At 43.6% G+C, this 18,114-nt stretch overlaps 1 protein-coding gene across 3 annotated transcripts in view; it reads right to left on the bottom strand.

Annotated features, from left to right (window-relative positions):
• The window catches only part of pleca (plectin a), a 224,683-nt gene extending 210,334 nt beyond the window's left edge, over positions 1 to 14,349 (bottom strand). For 2 of the 3 annotated variants that reach the window (XM_037541826.1, XM_017721336.2), the window contains exons 1-3: positions 14,193 to 14,349; positions 9,348 to 9,385; positions 5,584 to 6,150 (exon numbers count right to left, since the gene is read on the bottom strand). In XM_037541826.1, coding sequence (XP_037397723.1) covers positions 5,584 to 6,150; positions 9,348 to 9,385; positions 14,193 to 14,349 — 762 coding nt within the window. Of the gene's footprint in view, positions 1 to 1,958; positions 2,316 to 5,583; positions 6,151 to 9,347; positions 9,386 to 14,192 lie in introns of those variants that run through there. The other variant, XM_037541827.1, reaches the window with a different exon arrangement.
• Between the last annotated feature and the right edge of the window lie 3,765 nt (positions 14,350 to 18,114).

Below are 18,114 nucleotides of genomic sequence, written 5' to 3'. Positions count from 1 at the left end.
AAGAAAAAAGAGAGAAACATACAAAGTAAAACAGAGAAAGACATATATATATATATATATATATAGAGAGAGAGAGAGAGAGAGACAGAGAGAGACAAAGAGAGTGGGAGAGAGAGGGAGGGAGAGAGAGAGAGAGAGAGAGAGAGAGAGAGAGAGAGAGAGAGAGAGAGAGAGAGAGAGAGAGAGAGAGAGTGAGAGAGAGTGAGAGAGAGAGAGAGAGAGAGAGTGGGAGAAAGAGAGAGACAAAGTTAGAAAGAAAGAAAGAAAGAAAGAAAGAAAGAAAGAAAAAGAAAGAAAGAAAGGGACAGACAGACAAAGAGAGACAGAGACAGACAGAGATAGAGACAGAGAAAAAGAGAGAGAGAGAGAGAGAGAGAGAGAGAGAGAGAGAGAGAGAGAGAGAGAGAGAGAGAGAGAGAGAGAGAGAGAGAGCTGGTGTATGCTGGTTTGAGCTGGTGTGCGTCAGTGTGAGCTGGTGTGCATTAGTGTGAGCTGGTGTGCATTAGTGTGAGCTGCTGTGAGTTGGTGTGCGGTGGTGTGAGTTGGTGTGCGGTGGTGTGAGCTGCTGTGAGTTAGTGCGAGTTGGTGTGCAGTGGTGTGAGCTGGTTTGTGTTGGTGTGAGTTGGTGTGAGCTGGTTTGTGTTGGTGTGAGCTGGTGTGAGCTGGTTTGTGTTGGTGTGAGTTGATGTGAGCTGGTGTGAGGTAGTGTGAGTTGGTGTGCGGTGGTGTGAGCTGGTTTGTGTTGGTGTGAGTTGGTCTGAGCTGGTGTGAGCTGGTGTGAGTTGGTGTGCGGTGGTGTGAGGTGGTGTGAGTTGGTGTGCGGTGGTGTGAGCTAGTTTGTGTTGGTGTGAGCTGGTTTGAGAGTGTGAGTTGGTGTGAGCTGGTGTGAGGTGGTGTGAGTTGGTGTGTGGTGGTGTGAGCTGGTGTGAGCTGGTGTGAGCTAGTGTGAGTTGGTGTGCGGTGGTGTGAGCTGGTTTGTGTTGGTGTGAGCTGGTGTGAGCTGGTTTGTGTTGGTGTGAGCTGGTTTGTGTTGGTGTGAGTTGGTGTGAGCTGGTTTGTGTTGGTGTGAGCTGGTGTGAGTTGGTGTGAGCTGGTGTGAGCTGGTGTGAGCTGGCGTGAGTTAGTGTGAGCTGGTGTGAGCTGGTGTGGGTTAGTGTGAGCTGCTGTGAGTTGGTGTGAGTTGGTGTGAGCTGGTGTGAGCTGGTTTGTGTTGGTGTGAGCTGGTGTGAGTTGGTGTGAGCTGGTGTGAGCTGGTGTGAGCTGGCGTGAGTTAGTGTGAGCTGGTGTGAGCTGGTGTGAGTTGGTTTGTGTTGGTGTGAGTTGGTGTGAGCTGGTTTGTGTTGGTGTGAGCTGGTGTGAGTTGGTGTGAGCTGGTGTGAGCTGGTGTGAGCTGGCGTGAGTTAGTGTGAGCTGGTGTGAGCTGGTGTGAGCTGGTGTGGGTTAGTGTGAGCTGCTGTGAGTTGGTGTGAGTTGGTGTGAGCTGGTGTGAGCTGGTGTGGGTTAGTGTGAGCTGCTGTGAGTTAGTGTGAGCTGGTGTGAGCTGGTGTGGGTTAGTGTGAGCTGGTGTGAGTTGGTGTGAGCTGGTGTGAGCTGCTGTGAGTTGGTGTGAGCTGCTGTGAGTTAGTGTGAGTTGGTGTGAGTTGGAGTGAGCTGGTGTGAGCTGGTGTGCTGCTCCCCGCGCTGTGAGAGAAGCAGCATTACGGTCAGTCCTCAACATCAACATCAACATCAGCATCAGCATCACTCACATCGTCCAACAGAGAAACACAATCCTGCACTCGGTTCGGTTCCGCCTGCAAGCCCGCTCGGCGTCGCTGCGCTGACCGCAGCGCGAGCTGGGCTCTCCGCTGACCGCACACTGCGCACACCGGCTCCGCTCGCCATTACAGCCCCGCGCATGCAGTGATGCAGCAAAACACAGCGAAACAGGCTAAACCGGGATTCCGCTCTGTACTCACGCGCGTTTAGCAGCGTTATCTTCAGCCGCGCGCAGCCCAGCAACGTCCGAGATCCAGACCCGGTCAGAGGAGCAGTGCAGAGGAGCAGCTCGAGCTGAGGGACATCGGGTCACCGAGCGCCTGTCCGGTCAGTCCGCTAATCCGGGGAGAATGCGCTGCGCTGGTGCGGAATCACGCCAGTTCAGCGAGGCCGTCAACAGAGACATCACCTCCGGAGCGCCTGGACAAGCCCAGTGACATCACTGGCACGGACTGCGGGTCCTGACCAGCGCAGAGCCGCCGCGTTACAGCACAATGAGGCAGTGAGCGACACAGCGCAGCTGCAGCCCGAGCCGCTCAGACTGCGGCACACCAGCCCTTAGCATCACGACCCACATAGCTCAGCGTGTGGCAGCTGCTGAAGACTATTACCAGCTACACTCTGAGGTTCTGCAAGGGTTCTCTCTCAAAGACAATGGCTTTGTGCATAGAACCATGAACACTCAGAACTACTTGCATGCTTATGTGGTTCTTCAGATTGATGGAGAGTGTTGTACACAGTTCTAGCACCAAAAGGGTTCTGCTGCTGTTATGATGCCAAGCTTGTAAATAAACGTTTGACTTGAGTTGACAACCAGAGGTGGCAAGTAACAAAGTACAAGTACCTCTTTACTGTACTCAAGTAATTTAGGTATTTATTTAGTACTTTTTACTTTTACTCACTACATTTTTGTCATTTTTACTCGCTACATTTTCCAAACAGGCTTGTTACTTTACTTGTATCGACCTGTTTATTGGTGTATTTAGAGTGTAATGTATTTTTAAATCAGGCAAGTATCTTTAGGCAGGTAATGTGGAAGGGGGGGCGGAGTGAACCTGTGATTGGCTACTCTCAGAGAGCTTGTTGAGAGGAGAATTACTACATAATTCTGGGATTCTCCAGTTGGATACGCTAGAGGGCGCTCCTGAGCGAGTTCAAAATGAATGGGTTAATATGGAGAAAGTCATAGTTTAGAAATGCTGAAACATTTTTCATGCGATAGTCATTTGCTGAACAATGAATAGCAGAAAACATTTTAGAGCTTTTAAACTCGAGTTATAGGAGTTTAAAACACCACCTTGTACGTTCATGATGTCTGTGAACGCGAACAGCCAGTGAGCTGCTGCGCTCGCCATCCAATCAGCACTCGGTGGCAGTAATGCCAGCGTTCTGCTGCCCAAAACGTTCTCTACATCCTTCTACTTTCTAAAATGAAAGGAAAGATCTGGAAGAGCTCCATTAACTCCCATTCATTGTGCCCTCAGCTGCTTTTGATATAATAGGGGAAATAGGAAGTGGCCAGGCTCCTCGTAAAGCGGATAAAGCTTGAATCATGAAGAGGAACGTGAATTCCAGGGGGAACTGAATCGGATGAATCGGCGCCCAATCTCACCTCCCCATCCTGATCTTACGTCCCTGGTTTCCTAAAATGTGGGATTTCTATTGAAACACACGAGGGTTCTATAGCTTAAATATCTTGTACTCTTATTTTATTCGTCCCTTAGCTCAATATTTGTTAGCAGTCTGTCTCGATCCGGTCTTTATAGTGTGTTACGTGTCATACATGTGTGCCTCACCGAGAACAGTGACTGATTTCTGACGAGGGACGTTTCAGCCTGGACTGCGTTCTTGATTGAATATTTCAGTCTCAGAGGCACAATAAGACGTAAAAATAAAAAAGTAGCATGTAAAAATGAATTTTTGGTATATTAAAAAACAAAAACGTTATGAGTGGGGAAAACAAAACGTAAGATTTGCATCCTTTAATGACCTTTTTCATAACATCGCAGCAATAAAAGGCATTTATATAGCAGCTTTCATACACTGCGGTCATTCAAAGTGCTTCACAAAGATTAAAAAGCCTCCAGTTTAGACAATCTAGTATAACAGACCAGCGATTGCTCCTTGCTTCTATTTGCTGGCCGTGCCCAGCAGCGTCTTGCATAATAGGTTACTGGACATCTCTGTGCAGACAAACGGCTCGTTAGAATGAGGCATTCGTCTGTTGTGTGGACTGCGCTGAATAGGAGTTGAGGGTTACTGGCTAACCATGCATGCCATCCCACCACCGTGCCAGTCTCGGTGCCAGCTTCACCCAGCTGGGCTCCCGCTGAGATTAACCCACTGCTGAACCCCAGCTGAGCACACAGAGGGCCGCAGGTCATTGTTGCAGACTTACACCCGATCTAATCCATCATGTGTTCCACAAGGGCATCTGGATCTGGTGCAAGTTCACAGTGGAATGAGTCCGGTGGGTGGAGTTCACCACAAAGAGCAGAGAACGGCAGCAGCCAATCACGCATCTGTAACTATTCCTTTCACCAGAACAAAGAGGACTGACTTGCACTGAAACATGTTGTTCTGCCTCAAACTGGGACAGCAGTTGCGCAACACGTCCCGCTAATGGCCTACCACTGCCTGCAGCTCACGGGTGTCACAGCCACGCATTTCATGAGACTGTTATTAGGATTTAAAACAGCTCTGGCAACACACAACCGCGAAAATAACTAACAATAACCGGACCCTGTTGCAACCGTATAACTGGAACGCATCGCCTTCTGAAACAAAGCCAAAGATTTCAACAATTTTCCAACCACTCTTTCTCTCTTAGAACGGAACTGTTTTAGTTAATGTGCATTTAAGACTGACACACCAGGCAGACACAACACGATGACCACCTCCTTGTTTCTACACTCAGTCCATCTTATCAGCTCCACTTACTGTATAGCTGCACTCTGTAGTTCTACAGTTACAGACTGTAGTCCATCTGTTTCTCTGATACTCTGTTACCCTGTTCTTCAGTGGTCAGGACCCCCATGGACCCTCACAGAGCAGATACTATTTAGGTGGTGGATCATTCTCAGCACTGCAGTAACACTGACGTGGTGGTGTTGTGTTAGTGTGTGTTGCGCTGGTCTGAGTGGATCAGACACAGCAGTGCTGCTGGAGTTTTTAAACACCTCAGTGTCGCTGCTGGACTGAGAATAGTCCACCAACCAAAAATATCCAGCCAGCAGCGTCCTGTGACCACTGACGAAGGACTAGAGGATGACCAACACAAACTGCAGCAGCAGATGAGCTGTCGTCTCTGACTTTACATCTACAAGGTAGGAGTGTCTAATAGAGTGGACAGTGAGTGGACACAGTGTTTAAAAACTTCAACAGCACTGCTGTGTCTGATCCACTCATACCAGCACAACACCACCACGTCAGTGTCATAGCAGTGCTGAGAATGACCCAACATCCAAATAGTACCTGCTCTGTGAGGGTCCATGGGGGTCCTGACCACTGAAGAACAGGGTAACAGAGTATCAGATAAACAGATGGACTACAGTCTGTAACTGTAGAGCTACTAAGTGCAGCTATACAGTAAGTGGAGGAAAAATGAAAAAGGGTGTGTGTGTGTATAAAGAAATCAACAAAACATGTCATCTGCCTGGGGTGTTCAGCCGTAGGGGTTTCCGATAAAGTGGCCAATCAGTGTAGCTACCAGGTAAAACAGTGGTATCTCAGAATAATACAACATATTCAGAACATACTGAGAGCAGCACAATCGGAAGCATAATGACCGCATAGCCTGCAAAGCAAGAACACCTGGACACTCACCTCTTCTGCAGATTCGGAGGTCATGGTGCCCGGTGCAATGGTGACCTTCAGGTGGCGTTTGTTCCTCTTCCTCACTGTGGCAGGTGTTTCTTCCTTGTCTTGCTTCTTCTCCTCTTTCACTTCCTCCACCTGCTTCTCCTGCTTCTCCTTCTGCTTCACCCTTTTCTCCTCCTTCACAACCTCCCCCTGCTTCTCCTTCTTCTTGTCCTGCTTCACCCACTTCTCCAGCGTCACTTCCTCCAGCTGCTTCTCCTTCTTCTTCTCCTGCTTGACCCTTTTCTCCTCCTTGGCTTCCTCCGCCTGCTTCTCCTTCTTCTTCTCCTGCTTGACCCTTTTCTCCTCCTTCACTTGCTCCACCTGTATCTTCTTCTTTTTCTCCTCCTTTGCTTCTTCCACCTGTATCTTCTTCTTCTTCTCCTCCTTCGCTTCCTCCACCTGCTTCTCCTGCTTGTCTTTTGTTGCCTTCAGCTTGTCCTGAGTGGGCGGAGCAGCCAGATTGATCATCCCCACAATCCCATCATTAATCAAAGCCGAAGTAACACTTCTGTCCTTTGCCTTCTTCTTCCGCTGAAACAACAACGAAATCAGAGCGTTCATTCGGCCCGTGAAGTGAATTGATCTGCTATAGATGTACACAGACACAAGCGACTAGCCTCAGTCAAATGCAAGTGACCGTATCGGACAACGCAATACTGAGTAAACCACTAAGAGTTTATAGGACTGGATTCTGTGGGTGTTTTTCAGTCGTTTCCAGTGCCCACTTCCAGAGTCACACAAAGGACCCCTTGTTAGACTGATGGTGACTGTGATTGGGGATGTCAGGTAAACAAATGGGAAGTTGCTCTCTTTTCATTCGGGCAGATTCCTACATCTGATGGCTTTTAATTCAGCACATAAAACAGGACTATTATTATTGACCTCTGCCAACATAAAATCAATATAATCCAGAATATTTCAGGGGCCACAGTACTGAAAACATGGAGAGTAAATTTATCATAATCAGTTCATCGTTAATGTAATGATGTCCTCATTTCCATTCTATTACAGTTCCAAACATTCCTAAATTAGTGTTCAACAGTTATTGATCTACTGATTAACTTCTCTCTTAGCAGTCTAAAATGAAAAATAAGCCACGGGTCTTCGTATCTGAACTGTCTGCATTGTATTTCAGAGTTGAGGAAGTGCTTCTTTGTTTCCTTATTGAAGGGAAGAAAGACAGAGTCTGTCTGTTTACACACACACACACACACACACACGCACACACACACACACACACACACACACACACACACGCACGCACACACGCACGCACACACGCACGCACACACGCACGCACACACGCACGCACACACACGCAGATAATCTCTGTCCTTTAATGATGATCACTGGGTCTGCAGCTTCAGCCAACCAAAACATTCAGCTTAATAACTTGGATATCTTATTCTGACATACTGACTAACTGACTTCAGTGACTGTTTGATTTACTGACTTACTTATTGACTGACTGATATATTGACTGACTGACATTCTTACTGATTGATGTACTGACTGACGTTCTTACTGATTGACGTACTGACTGACTTATGGACCGACGTACTGACTGACTGATGTACTTACTGACTGATTGACTGACTCATGTCTTCAGTGACTGACTGTCCAATATGCTTACTGAATGACTTGATTGATGTACTGACTGACTGACTGATGTACTGATTGATGTACTTACTAACTGACTGACTTACACAATGACGTACTGACTGACTTATGTACTTACAGACTGACCTATGGACTGATGTACTGACTGACTGAATGATGTCTTTATTGACTGAATAACTGACTGTGGTATCTACTGACTGACCTGTCTTTACAGACTGATGTATTGACTGACTGATGTACTGACTAATTGACTTATGGACTGACGAACCTACTGACAGAATGACTGACTGACTAACTTACGGACTGATGTGCTGACTAACTGACTTTGATGTACTGACTGACTTACAGACTGGTTTACTGATTCATGTAGTAACTGATTGATTTATCGACAGAGTTATTTACTTATTTACTGCGTGATTTACTGACTGATCCTCAATTTACTAAACCAATCTACTAACTGATTTGCTGACTGGCTTACTGACTGACATTCTGACCTAATGTCTCACTGATTAACTAATGGATTTGCTGACTGACCTAATGACTGATTTAATTAATAACTGGCTGACTAACAACTCATTTCATGAATGACTGACTAATTTGATGAATAACTGACTGAGATCATCGAAGATTAACTGATTCATCTAATTAAGTAACTGACAGTAACTGAGTAACTGAGTAACTGAGTAAATGTAATTGGTTTCTGTACTTTAGTATTTTTTGGTGTATCTGTACTGAAGTTTCTCCGTTCTGGACTTTTTTCTTTCACTCCACTACATTTCAGAGTCTAATATCCGACTTTTTCTTCCTACATTTTGAGAAATCTGTCGTTCCTTTTGGTTTCTGTGTGTATAAAAACGTAACATGTCAAAACGAAAGAAGCACAAAGCCAGAGCACCAATCAGGGCCCAGCGGTCACTTTGTTTAGAGCTGGTTTTGACCTGTTGGTCATACCGACCCAGTGCAGCACGCGGTTCAACGTCAGCGCAGCAGCGTAAAACTTTGGGAGAGTCTGTTCAACATAAATGATGAACTAACCTAACTTTGTGTAAATAGAGCACAATATAGAAATATGTCCACATATGCAGTCGAGACTGATTTCTGAATTTCTACAAACACCATTTCATTTTATAGTAAATGAGTTTGGGCTGGTTTATGTTTATGAACAGACGCCTACAGATCAACATAGTAAAGAAGCTCATCTGTGATCCTGAGTTTAAAGCCATGCGATGGACTGGCGACCAGGGTGTATCCTGCCTTCTGCCCAATGACCGCTGGGATAGGCTCCAGCACCCCCCCTGCGACCCTGAGGGAGAAGTGGCTTAGAAAATGTGTGTGTGAGTTTTCATTAAATTTAAACTTGAAACCAAGTTTAATCAAGTTGATTACTCTTTTAGTACTTTTACTTTATACTTTAGTACTTTACTCAAGTTAGAGGTCTAAATGGAGGAACTTCTACTTTTACTGGAGGAATATTTTACCTTGGGGGTCTCGACTTTAACTCGAGTACGTGGTTTATGCACTTTGTCCACCACTGGTAATAACTGACTGACTGATTTCATTAATAAACTTACCTCCTCACTTACTTACAGCAGTGGACATACAAACATTTTGACTCAAATTGTCCTCCTTCTCCACCTTAATAGTGATTTAAAAGTTTTCCAAACTAACTAAAGCTCATATTGAATTTTTTCCCAAAAGTGGTTTAAAACACCTGAGAAGTCGTTCCCTCCAAAGCACTGTCAATAGTACAGGCACTACCAAACATGTGATGACGTTTTCTCATCAGTAAACATGGAAAGAAACCAAGCTTATGCTAAACATAGGATGCAAACCTCTGATCTGCAAGTCATTCAGCAGAAATAGAAAAGCTTGAGCCAGCCAAGCGGTCATGTTCCACTACTGGCCTCTAGAGGCTCCTGTGGGTAGGGCACAGTCAATAGAAGTTTTATGCAAATCCTAGGCAACAAAATATTTGGCCTAAAATAACAGAGCACAGCATACAAATGACTTCGTACTCTGAGTCCCCACCACAAAGCTAGCATGCTTTATGAGAGAATCAGGTCAGTGAAAACATCTGCCCAGCATAATTTGGGGGTGAATTTTCTTACCTGGCTCTGATTCTTCGTCTTTGAGGTTTTCTTCGTGGCTGCATAAAAATGACCAATAAAAGTGCCTTTTAAATAAATGAACATTAAGTTACATTACAGCAATAAGAGTAACCACGTTTTCTGATGGACAAGGGCAAGCCAGTAATGCACAATTGAAATTTGTGATGGGGCAAACAGACACAGACACAGTACAGATATAAATCCTAAGACATCAGACTTGTAGAGAGGCTGGAGGACAGGCCTCGGGCTTCATCATAACACTGAGTGATGGAGGGAAGACAAACAGATCAGCTATTTGTTTGAGCAGAGTCATCATCCGTCCTCAGCAAGTGAAGACCTGTCGCTTGAGCTCGAGTCCCAGCACTTCAGGAAAAGGCTTCTGATAGTGGAGCTGAAAGGTTAGTCAATTATATATAGAAATTTACGAGCTGCATTTTAAAAATTATAGCCACCACTCTTAAAAAAGTTCTTTAAAAAGATGGTCCTTTATAAAGAGTCGTTCTCTTTAGAGCCATAAACACTCCATGACCCATTTACACGCTTAAAAAGTTCTTTGCATGACGAAATGGTTCATAAGATTGATGGATAATGTGTTGTAAAGGGTTCTCTATAGAACCAAAAAGGGTTCTACTATTGCTATGATGTCTATATAGAACCATATACAACATGTTCTCCAGAACCATTTCAATTTTAAGCATGCAAATGGATCTTGAGTGTTTATAGTTCTATATAGAACCGCTGTCTTTACTACCCTTGAAGAACCATTGAGTGGGGAAATTATACCTAATAAGAGTTTATGAAATGCCTGTAGATGAGCTTGACCAATCAGAAGCAACCAAGCCTCTAGGTGTTGTGACATCACAACCACAACTTACTGGCAGTTTGGCTCACTATGTTCAGGGGTCGAGCGTCAAGACAAAAGAAGGTGGATATTCTGGTCTTCCTGGCCAAATTAAATCAGGCCTGAATCTCAATTTATTAAAAGTCACGGTTTAAATTACAGTCTGAATATTAGTGGGAAAAAATCGCAATGAGACGTTTTCCCCAAATCGTTCAGCCCTACCTGATAGTCCATCATTCACTCCCTAGCACTAGCACTGAGGACATAGAGACTCTATAACATGCATGAGCACCGAGTATCGATTTATAGCGGAATATTTATGCATTTATAAAAGGCTTGTGCCAGTAATCACAAGATGATTCATTAAACAGATGATTGGCTTAAGATGACAAACGGGAAGTCCACTGATTTTTCAACATTTCAGCACAATTAAATGGTTAAAATGTGAAACGTTCCGTTCTACAGAACCTTAACAACTACCAAAACGTTCACAGTGGTGGTGATGGGAACCAGACGTCCACCGCTAAAAGCTCCGTCACAGAAAGTTCTTACATGAAATGGTTATGAATTCACTGCCTGATGCCTGAAACTGTGTTGTATTTTAGTTTTGAAAACGTTTTGGCCTGAAACTTGTTTTATTCAGTGCATTTATGGTGGACAGGAACATGCAGGACATGGTTAGGAAAAATAGTCCCCAAAGATAAACGAAATGCCTTTAGTACACAGCGGTGGGCAACTGAATGTTCTTCTCCTCATTCAGCGGTCCATGGTTGCTTGGCAACAATGTCATACTCTAAAGCAGGGGTTAGGCAACCCAAATATTAAGAAGAGCCATTTTATGTCCGTTTTATTGTCTTGGCTGTAAATATGTCTCAGTAAGTGCTGATGTACTGGCATAGGCTATAAAATATAAATAAAAAAACCTCTCAATGTTCAATCATTTATGAGACTGAAGTCGCTTCTCATTCACCAGCTTTTTGTTTGAAATTCGAAGGAGAAGCTGACTTCAGCTTTGCCACGTCGAAGTGTTTGACAGTTTCTCATTGCAGCTTAAATGTATCAGGAAACCAGCTGGAGGTAAATGAGTCCATTCGTCACTAAATTATCGATGTTCGTCTTAAATCTCTCTCTTTGCCATTTTGTTAGCTACTACCTAGCTGAGATTGTTGTCTGCGTTGCTGTGGTGACCAGCAGTCTGCGCTGATCTTCAGGGTTAAAGGGTGGATCAGCAGCTCTACATTAACTCCTGTATGTAAGACCATTTACTGTTAAACTGTGTTGAAGGATCAGCAGAGCTTTATTTTACTGTAGAGGAGGATTATTTTAGTGTTTACCTACAAATCTGAATCAGCTGTGGAGCCACAATAGGGCAGTAACAGAGCTGCATGATGAATCCCTGCTCTAAGGGAAGATCATTTCTTGGTTGAACACATGTTTATGTTGATTTTTATTAATAATAAATTATTTTATGAAAAATTGTGTTATATCAATTTATGTTGACCGCCTTGTCATAAAAGGCCATAAGCCCCTTGAGGCCATATATGATACTGTGATTTTATATGGGGAGAGGGAGTCGTGCCTGAGAGCACCCTTTCCCATGATAAAATCGCAGAAACACACGGCCTCAACTGACTTATTGCTTTATTTTGCACTTCATAATGCATCACGTGCTTTCAGTAGGAGGCAGGCAGGCCAGTTTAGCACTTGCACTCTCCGATTATGCAGCCATGCCGCCGTAGCGTGCAGACTGTGGCTTGGTGTTGTCATATCAAAATCAGCACAGACAGCCCTGAAAAAGATTAAAAAGACTTTATAAAGGACATCTAAAAGGCACTTATCTGCTAAAGGGGGCCTCCCATGCTCACTTTCAATAATCCTAATTTTAATTTTGGGGTCTACTAGAACAGCTTTCCAGCTTTAATGTTTCAAAAACACTATTTTTCCCCCTCATACTGTACATCTCTATTCACCCTTTGTCTGAAACTGTTAGAGCTCCTGTGTCTTTAAGCCCCGCCTCCCGATCAGCTCAGCATGGTCTGGTTGGTCAGCTCTCCCACTCTGTTCCTATTGGTCAGCCACCAGAGCAGTTCTGCCCCTGTCATGCAGTCTGCAGACAGACCCATCTCTCCTGAGCAGCTGTAAACACTGCTGTGGCTGTTTCTCCTGCAGCGTTCTGCCGTATCAGTTTCACCCAGAGTCGATCCTGAAAGTCCGTTCAGCATCTTCTCCACATGCTACAACACCGAACACACTCTTCCTCCTCCAGCACCTGTTGTGAGTTGTGTCGAGAGTGTGCCGGGTTTGCCGGTGGACGGTCAGTAAGGATTGTTTTACGAGTTGTTTTAAGATTTTGTCATCTTGTAACATAGGAAAGGGCTGGAATTCCAAGGTGATTCAGGCAGGGCCCAGAACATGACAGATGCTGGATTTTGAACTTTAGACCGGTAACAATTTGGATGGTCCTTTTCTTCTTTGGGAAAACATGACATCCATCACCATCACATCATTATTCTTGAGCTCATGATGCCCATCACAGAAGCAGGCCAGTTTTTAATGCAGTGCCATGTGAGGGGTCAAAGATCACAAGCATACAGTTGTGGTTTTCGGCCTTGCCCTTTATGCACAGAGATGTCTCTGGATGGCCTGAGTCTTTTGATGTTATTATGCACTATAGAGGATGAAATACCTAAAAACTTTGCAAACGCTCATATAGGAAGGTGTTTTTAAAGAGTTGGGCAATTTGTTGATGCGTTTTTGGCAAAGTTGCAAGCCTTGACCAGTCCTTGCTTATAAAAGACTCTGGGCTGGATGCTACTTTTATACCCAAACATGATTACATCACCTCTTTTTAAAAAAAAACCCAAAGGTTTTTTTTTCTCGGATTTATTACTACAATCAAAAGTCAGAGGAAACACTTAGGTTTATGGCTGACTTTAGATAATAAAGTAAATAAAGGTTCTTTAAAGGCTCTTCAGTGAAGAAAATGGTGCCTTATGGAACCATTTGCATGCTAAATGGGTTCTTTGCATTATGAACTGGTTCTTCAGATGGATGGAGAATTTGTTTCATGTGATTCCATATCACGCCAAAAAGGGTTCTTCCGTTGTTACAAGCTTGATATCGTAACAATAGAAGAACCCTTTTCGGAAAGGTTCTGTATGTAGAACCATCTGTTCTCCATCACTCTGAAGAACCATTTTATGACAGAAAGAACCCTTTCAGCATACAAATGGTTCTTTATAGGACCATTGTCTTTGCTAAAAGAACCCTTGAAGAACCTTTTCTTTTGTAGTCATGGCGACCCCTGGTTCCTATCGCCATCACAGTAAAGTGTCTACAATGAGTCGTTTCACACCAAACCACTCAGAGTGACTCTTTACATCTGAATCATGTAGAAAGTCTGAAAAGTTTTCAGCGTATCAGAGCTGCATTGTATCTATGATGACAGGCTATACTGGCAGGCCGTCATTTCTAAGGCTGTTCAAAGCCCACGTTTTCCTTTTGTTTACATCTAGTTCATACTTCACTCACATTTGGCCATTTCACTCATTCTCTTTACAGCACTATAATGAAGTGGTGGACGCAGCAGTCTCTGATTTGAAGGCTCTACAAACGCCCCCTTCAGCTGACAACAGGGGGAAAAAATTATAAGACTGGGGCTGAACACAGGCAGACCGACTCAACCACACTCTGTGGGCCGGGCCAGCAAAACGCTGCCACTTACGGAAAATGTGGGAAAGCAGTGTCCTGGAAACCGGCACAACTTTAGATGAATGGGGAAGGAAACTCTTTCCACTGCACTTCTATTTTTTCCTTTTTTCTTTCAGTTGCTCTCACTCTGCAGTCGCTGCTTTTTACGAGAGGTCATTCCTTTCTCTCTCTCGCTCTCATGTGGACAGGCCTGAGCCAGCGAAGGACCGAATCTCTGCTGTGTCCAACTAAGAATGGAGTGCTTAAGCCAGTGAAGCTGATTCCAAGTGATGGAAGCAAAACAAGGCTCTTACCTGAAAGGTAGGTTTCCAGAGGCGAGACTGAACTTCGGCTGTCCCAGCAGCAGAAGAACAAGCTCCAGACCAGCAGAGTGGCCAGAACCAGCACAATGACCCACAGCAGCCTGGCCACTGCTGGATACGCCAGGGCCCAGTCCTGCAAGGCATCCATTCTCCAGCTCTAATGTTTCCTTCTCTCTCTCTTCCTGTACGAAGCTGGTGCTGTGGCAGAGGCAGCTGGGCAACAGCTGGGAGGGATCAAGCCCACAGCCCACGTCAGCTCTTGGAGGAGTGGGCGTGCGTGTGCACGTGTGCACGTGTGTGCGTTTTCTCCTCCGCCGAGAAGCGCAGTGGCCACAGAGGCGCGACTCAGCCTGGAATATCCAGCTGCCACTCCCAGAGCGCAAACGCACACATACACTCCCTCATTTTTACCCCTCCTGCTCAGAAACCTGTCTGCTAATGGCAAGGGGGATGCTCAGAAATGCGCCCCGGGCACTTTAAACGACACGTCGCAGGCCGGACAGGGCAACAAACACACTTTAAAGGGCCTGTGCCCTACATTGTGCCATACATTTTTCTTGCATTTTAAATTTTTATATTTTTCCCCTCTTAGCTCCACTTAAAAAGAGGTTTGATTTAACAAACATTACAGCTTTATTCTTTATTTTTTCTGCATGTATTTTTTCAAACTCTGTTCCTTAATTCATTTAACGAGGGTGTTTATGTTACTGTGCCATTAAAGGGCCCATATCATGGAACGCCAAAGTTTCCTCACTTTAATTCATGCAAGCACTGTTAAAGTCCAGGGGAACCAAACTGCAAAATTACTCCATGTATCCTCTCATTTGGTGGTTGGACAGTGTAGTGGGTAACACCTTTGCTTTCTACACTGTAGACTGGGGTTCAAGTCCCCCACCAGCCTAAACACCCTACACTACACCAATACGAGTCCTTGGGCAAAACTCCAAACACCACCTTCCCCTCCCTGTATAAACTGATCAAACTGTAAGTCGCTCTGTATAAGAGCGTCAGCCAAATGCCTTAAATGTAAATTTGCACTGAAGTTGTAAGGAGTGTTTCAGCCTGGACTGCTATCTGAACAGGAAACAGGGCTCCTTTACATAATTCAGCCTTAAAGGCACAGTAACAGAAACAGCCTGTTCAATTCTTACGCCAAAAAGTTGTTTCAATGAATTATGAGGCTTTTCGGGACATAAAACTGAACACGTATTATAAGTTGACCTATAAGGAAAATGGAGAATATGGGCCCTTTAAGAGCTCAGGGTTGTAGATCTACCCATAGCTCTAGTGTGAATATGAATGGGTGGGGCTAATCTGCTGTGGGCTGAATAGGTGGATACATGTGAACGTGGTGTTGTGACATCACAAAAACAATGAAATCCAATTGCCGCTGTTTTCATGTACTGACTGAACGGCATGTTTTAAAACTTTAACAATGTTTACATGCTACAAAAAAAAGCAAGAAAGACGATTCGTCAAAGTCCTCCTGCGGAATTCAAAATGACTGCGAAAAGTTAAGATTCATAAAGACCTTCATTGGAGAAATACAGCGCATGTCAAACTACACTATTCTAGTGCCACCACAGAAGGCCCATAGTAAAGAACCAGTGTTAAGAATATTAGGAAAGAAAAACTTTAATGTTGCTTAAAACAAAAAATTTCGGAAAATCTCACAACAGAATGATTTTTCAGTGTCCGTACTTTTTATTATAGCGTTTTCTTTTAACCCCCTTAAGCTTGGGACAAAGTATCATCTCTATTCAACTGCACCGCATAACAGCCCGAGGGTTCATATCACTGCTGTCGGAAGAAAACCTCGTATCTCCATTTTTATCGTTTATCAGTTTTTGACATAATTTGAAAAAGGCCTGTTGTTCTTTACATTGTGTGTAAATTTCATGATGAATGGCGCAAAAGAAACGGCCCAAAATGACGTGGAGAGACGTCTGGTTCCATTGACTTGCATTTAAAGTAAAGTAGGTTTTTTCCTTCTCCTGTAAAGTTATCATTTTTGGAGATACAAGGTTTTGCTCAGCAGCGATAAACAACATAATCAGAAGAGCGGTGGGTTAAATACGTTGGCTTGAAGTGATACTGGACAAAAGTTTGTCCAGGAGTTACTAGATCAGAATAAGCTGGACACTGCTGCCACCTAGTGGACGAACCATCGCCACACATTCCAAAGTCCACTACACAGCTAAAACAGGGTGAGGCAACAAGGTTTAGATTTATTACTTTTTAAGCTGCTTTTATTTCTACTTTTAAGCTTTTGTTTTGCAGTGACAATACACCAAATGTTTGTTAAAATTATATATATATATATATATATATATATATATATATATATATATATATATATATATATTTATTTATTTTTTTTTTTTGTATAACTGTGTCAATAGGAGGGCCTCACACTTTCCCTGCATCCTCCAGTCTGTGACTACTCTTAAAAGGACAACACCACCAATTTTTCAAAAATTCTGCATAATTAAGTGGTTAAGATGTAAACAGCATCGTCCAGAGTGGTGTGACGTGAAACGCTCTGTTCTAGAGAAACTAGTGGTGGCAATGGGAACCAGACGTCCACCTCGAAAAGCTCCCTCTCAAAGTGTTTTACATGAAATGGTTATGAATTCACTGCCTGATGTCTGAGACAGTGGTTTTTTCATGGTGGAGAGGTACGGGATCACAAAATACTTTGTCAGATTTATCACTATTTTATCATCATTTACATTCCATATAAAAGCTCAGGAGACTCGTGTGGGTTCTCTGGTGGTTTGGCTGGTAAATAAAACGTCTATATCTGTGTTGCAGTCATGGTGACCCCTGGTTCCCATCACCACCACTGTAGAGACATCTGAGATGGTACGTTTTTCAATGATAAACCATTTCATTTCATTCAAACCACCCTATAGATATTAAATATAGATTTACAAACACACGCTGAGCTTGTATTCCTAATATTCTCTGGAATGCCCTTGCCAAGTTCGGAATCCTCCAGCAGCTGAGCTGGGAGAGGTTCTAGGAGTCTGCAGTGAGCCGGCCTCAGCTGAGCGGAGCGGTCTGGATGAAGTGGACTCTTTTTCTGCTTGACGGCTAGAAATAATATAATGGTCAGTTTGTGACAAATCGCTGTTCAGTCAATGGGACTAGTTTGTGCTTTTAGTAAACCAAGTGACCCCCGCTCTGAGAAACTGGGCAGTAAGTTCAGGGGGCTGTTTTGTCTGCGTGTCAGAAGCACCTCAGTGGCAGAACACCTGAAGAAAATGAATCACAACCTCATGAAATCTGATCCAGTAACTCAGCACAGACGTGCAGTACCAGTCAAAAGTTTGGACGTCTAATCATTGAAGGATTTCACCTCCTTGTACCATTTCCCACACTTTAGATAAGAGAGGAAGCAAAATTAATAAATAATGAACACGGAATAACGCAGAGACTTACGGAAGGCCAGAGAGGCCATGAGGAAGTTATACTTTTCTGGACTGTTATTTTGAGAAGTTAATTATCTTGTTATCTCAAGAAAACAAAAATTGTTATCTTGAGATAATGAGTTACTTATCTTGTGATCACAAGAGTTCATTATGTTGTGACCTCAAGATAAAGTTCTTTTTTTTTATCTTAGAACAAAAAAAATGGTCATCTTGAAATGAGTTACTTGTTATCTCAAGAAAACAAAAATCGTTAACTTGAGATAACGAGTTACTTATCTTGCTATTGTAAGAGTTCATTATGTTGTGACCTCAAGATAAAGTTCTTTTTTTTTTAATCTTGTTTCAAGATAACAAAATGGTTCTCTTGAAATGAGTTAATTGTTATCTCAAGAAAACAAAATTGTTATTTACCTTGTTTTAAGATAACAAAATGTTTAAAAACAAAAAAAGTTACTTCTCTTGTCATCTCAAGATATCAA

This window comes from Pygocentrus nattereri, chromosome 1 (assembly GCF_015220715.1).
Source record: "Pygocentrus nattereri isolate fPygNat1 chromosome 1, fPygNat1.pri, whole genome shotgun sequence".
Taxonomy (NCBI): Eukaryota; Metazoa; Chordata; class Actinopteri; order Characiformes; family Serrasalmidae; genus Pygocentrus; species Pygocentrus nattereri.
Note: the sequence above shows the minus strand (reverse complement) of the source record. Positions and strands in the feature narration are given on the sequence as shown.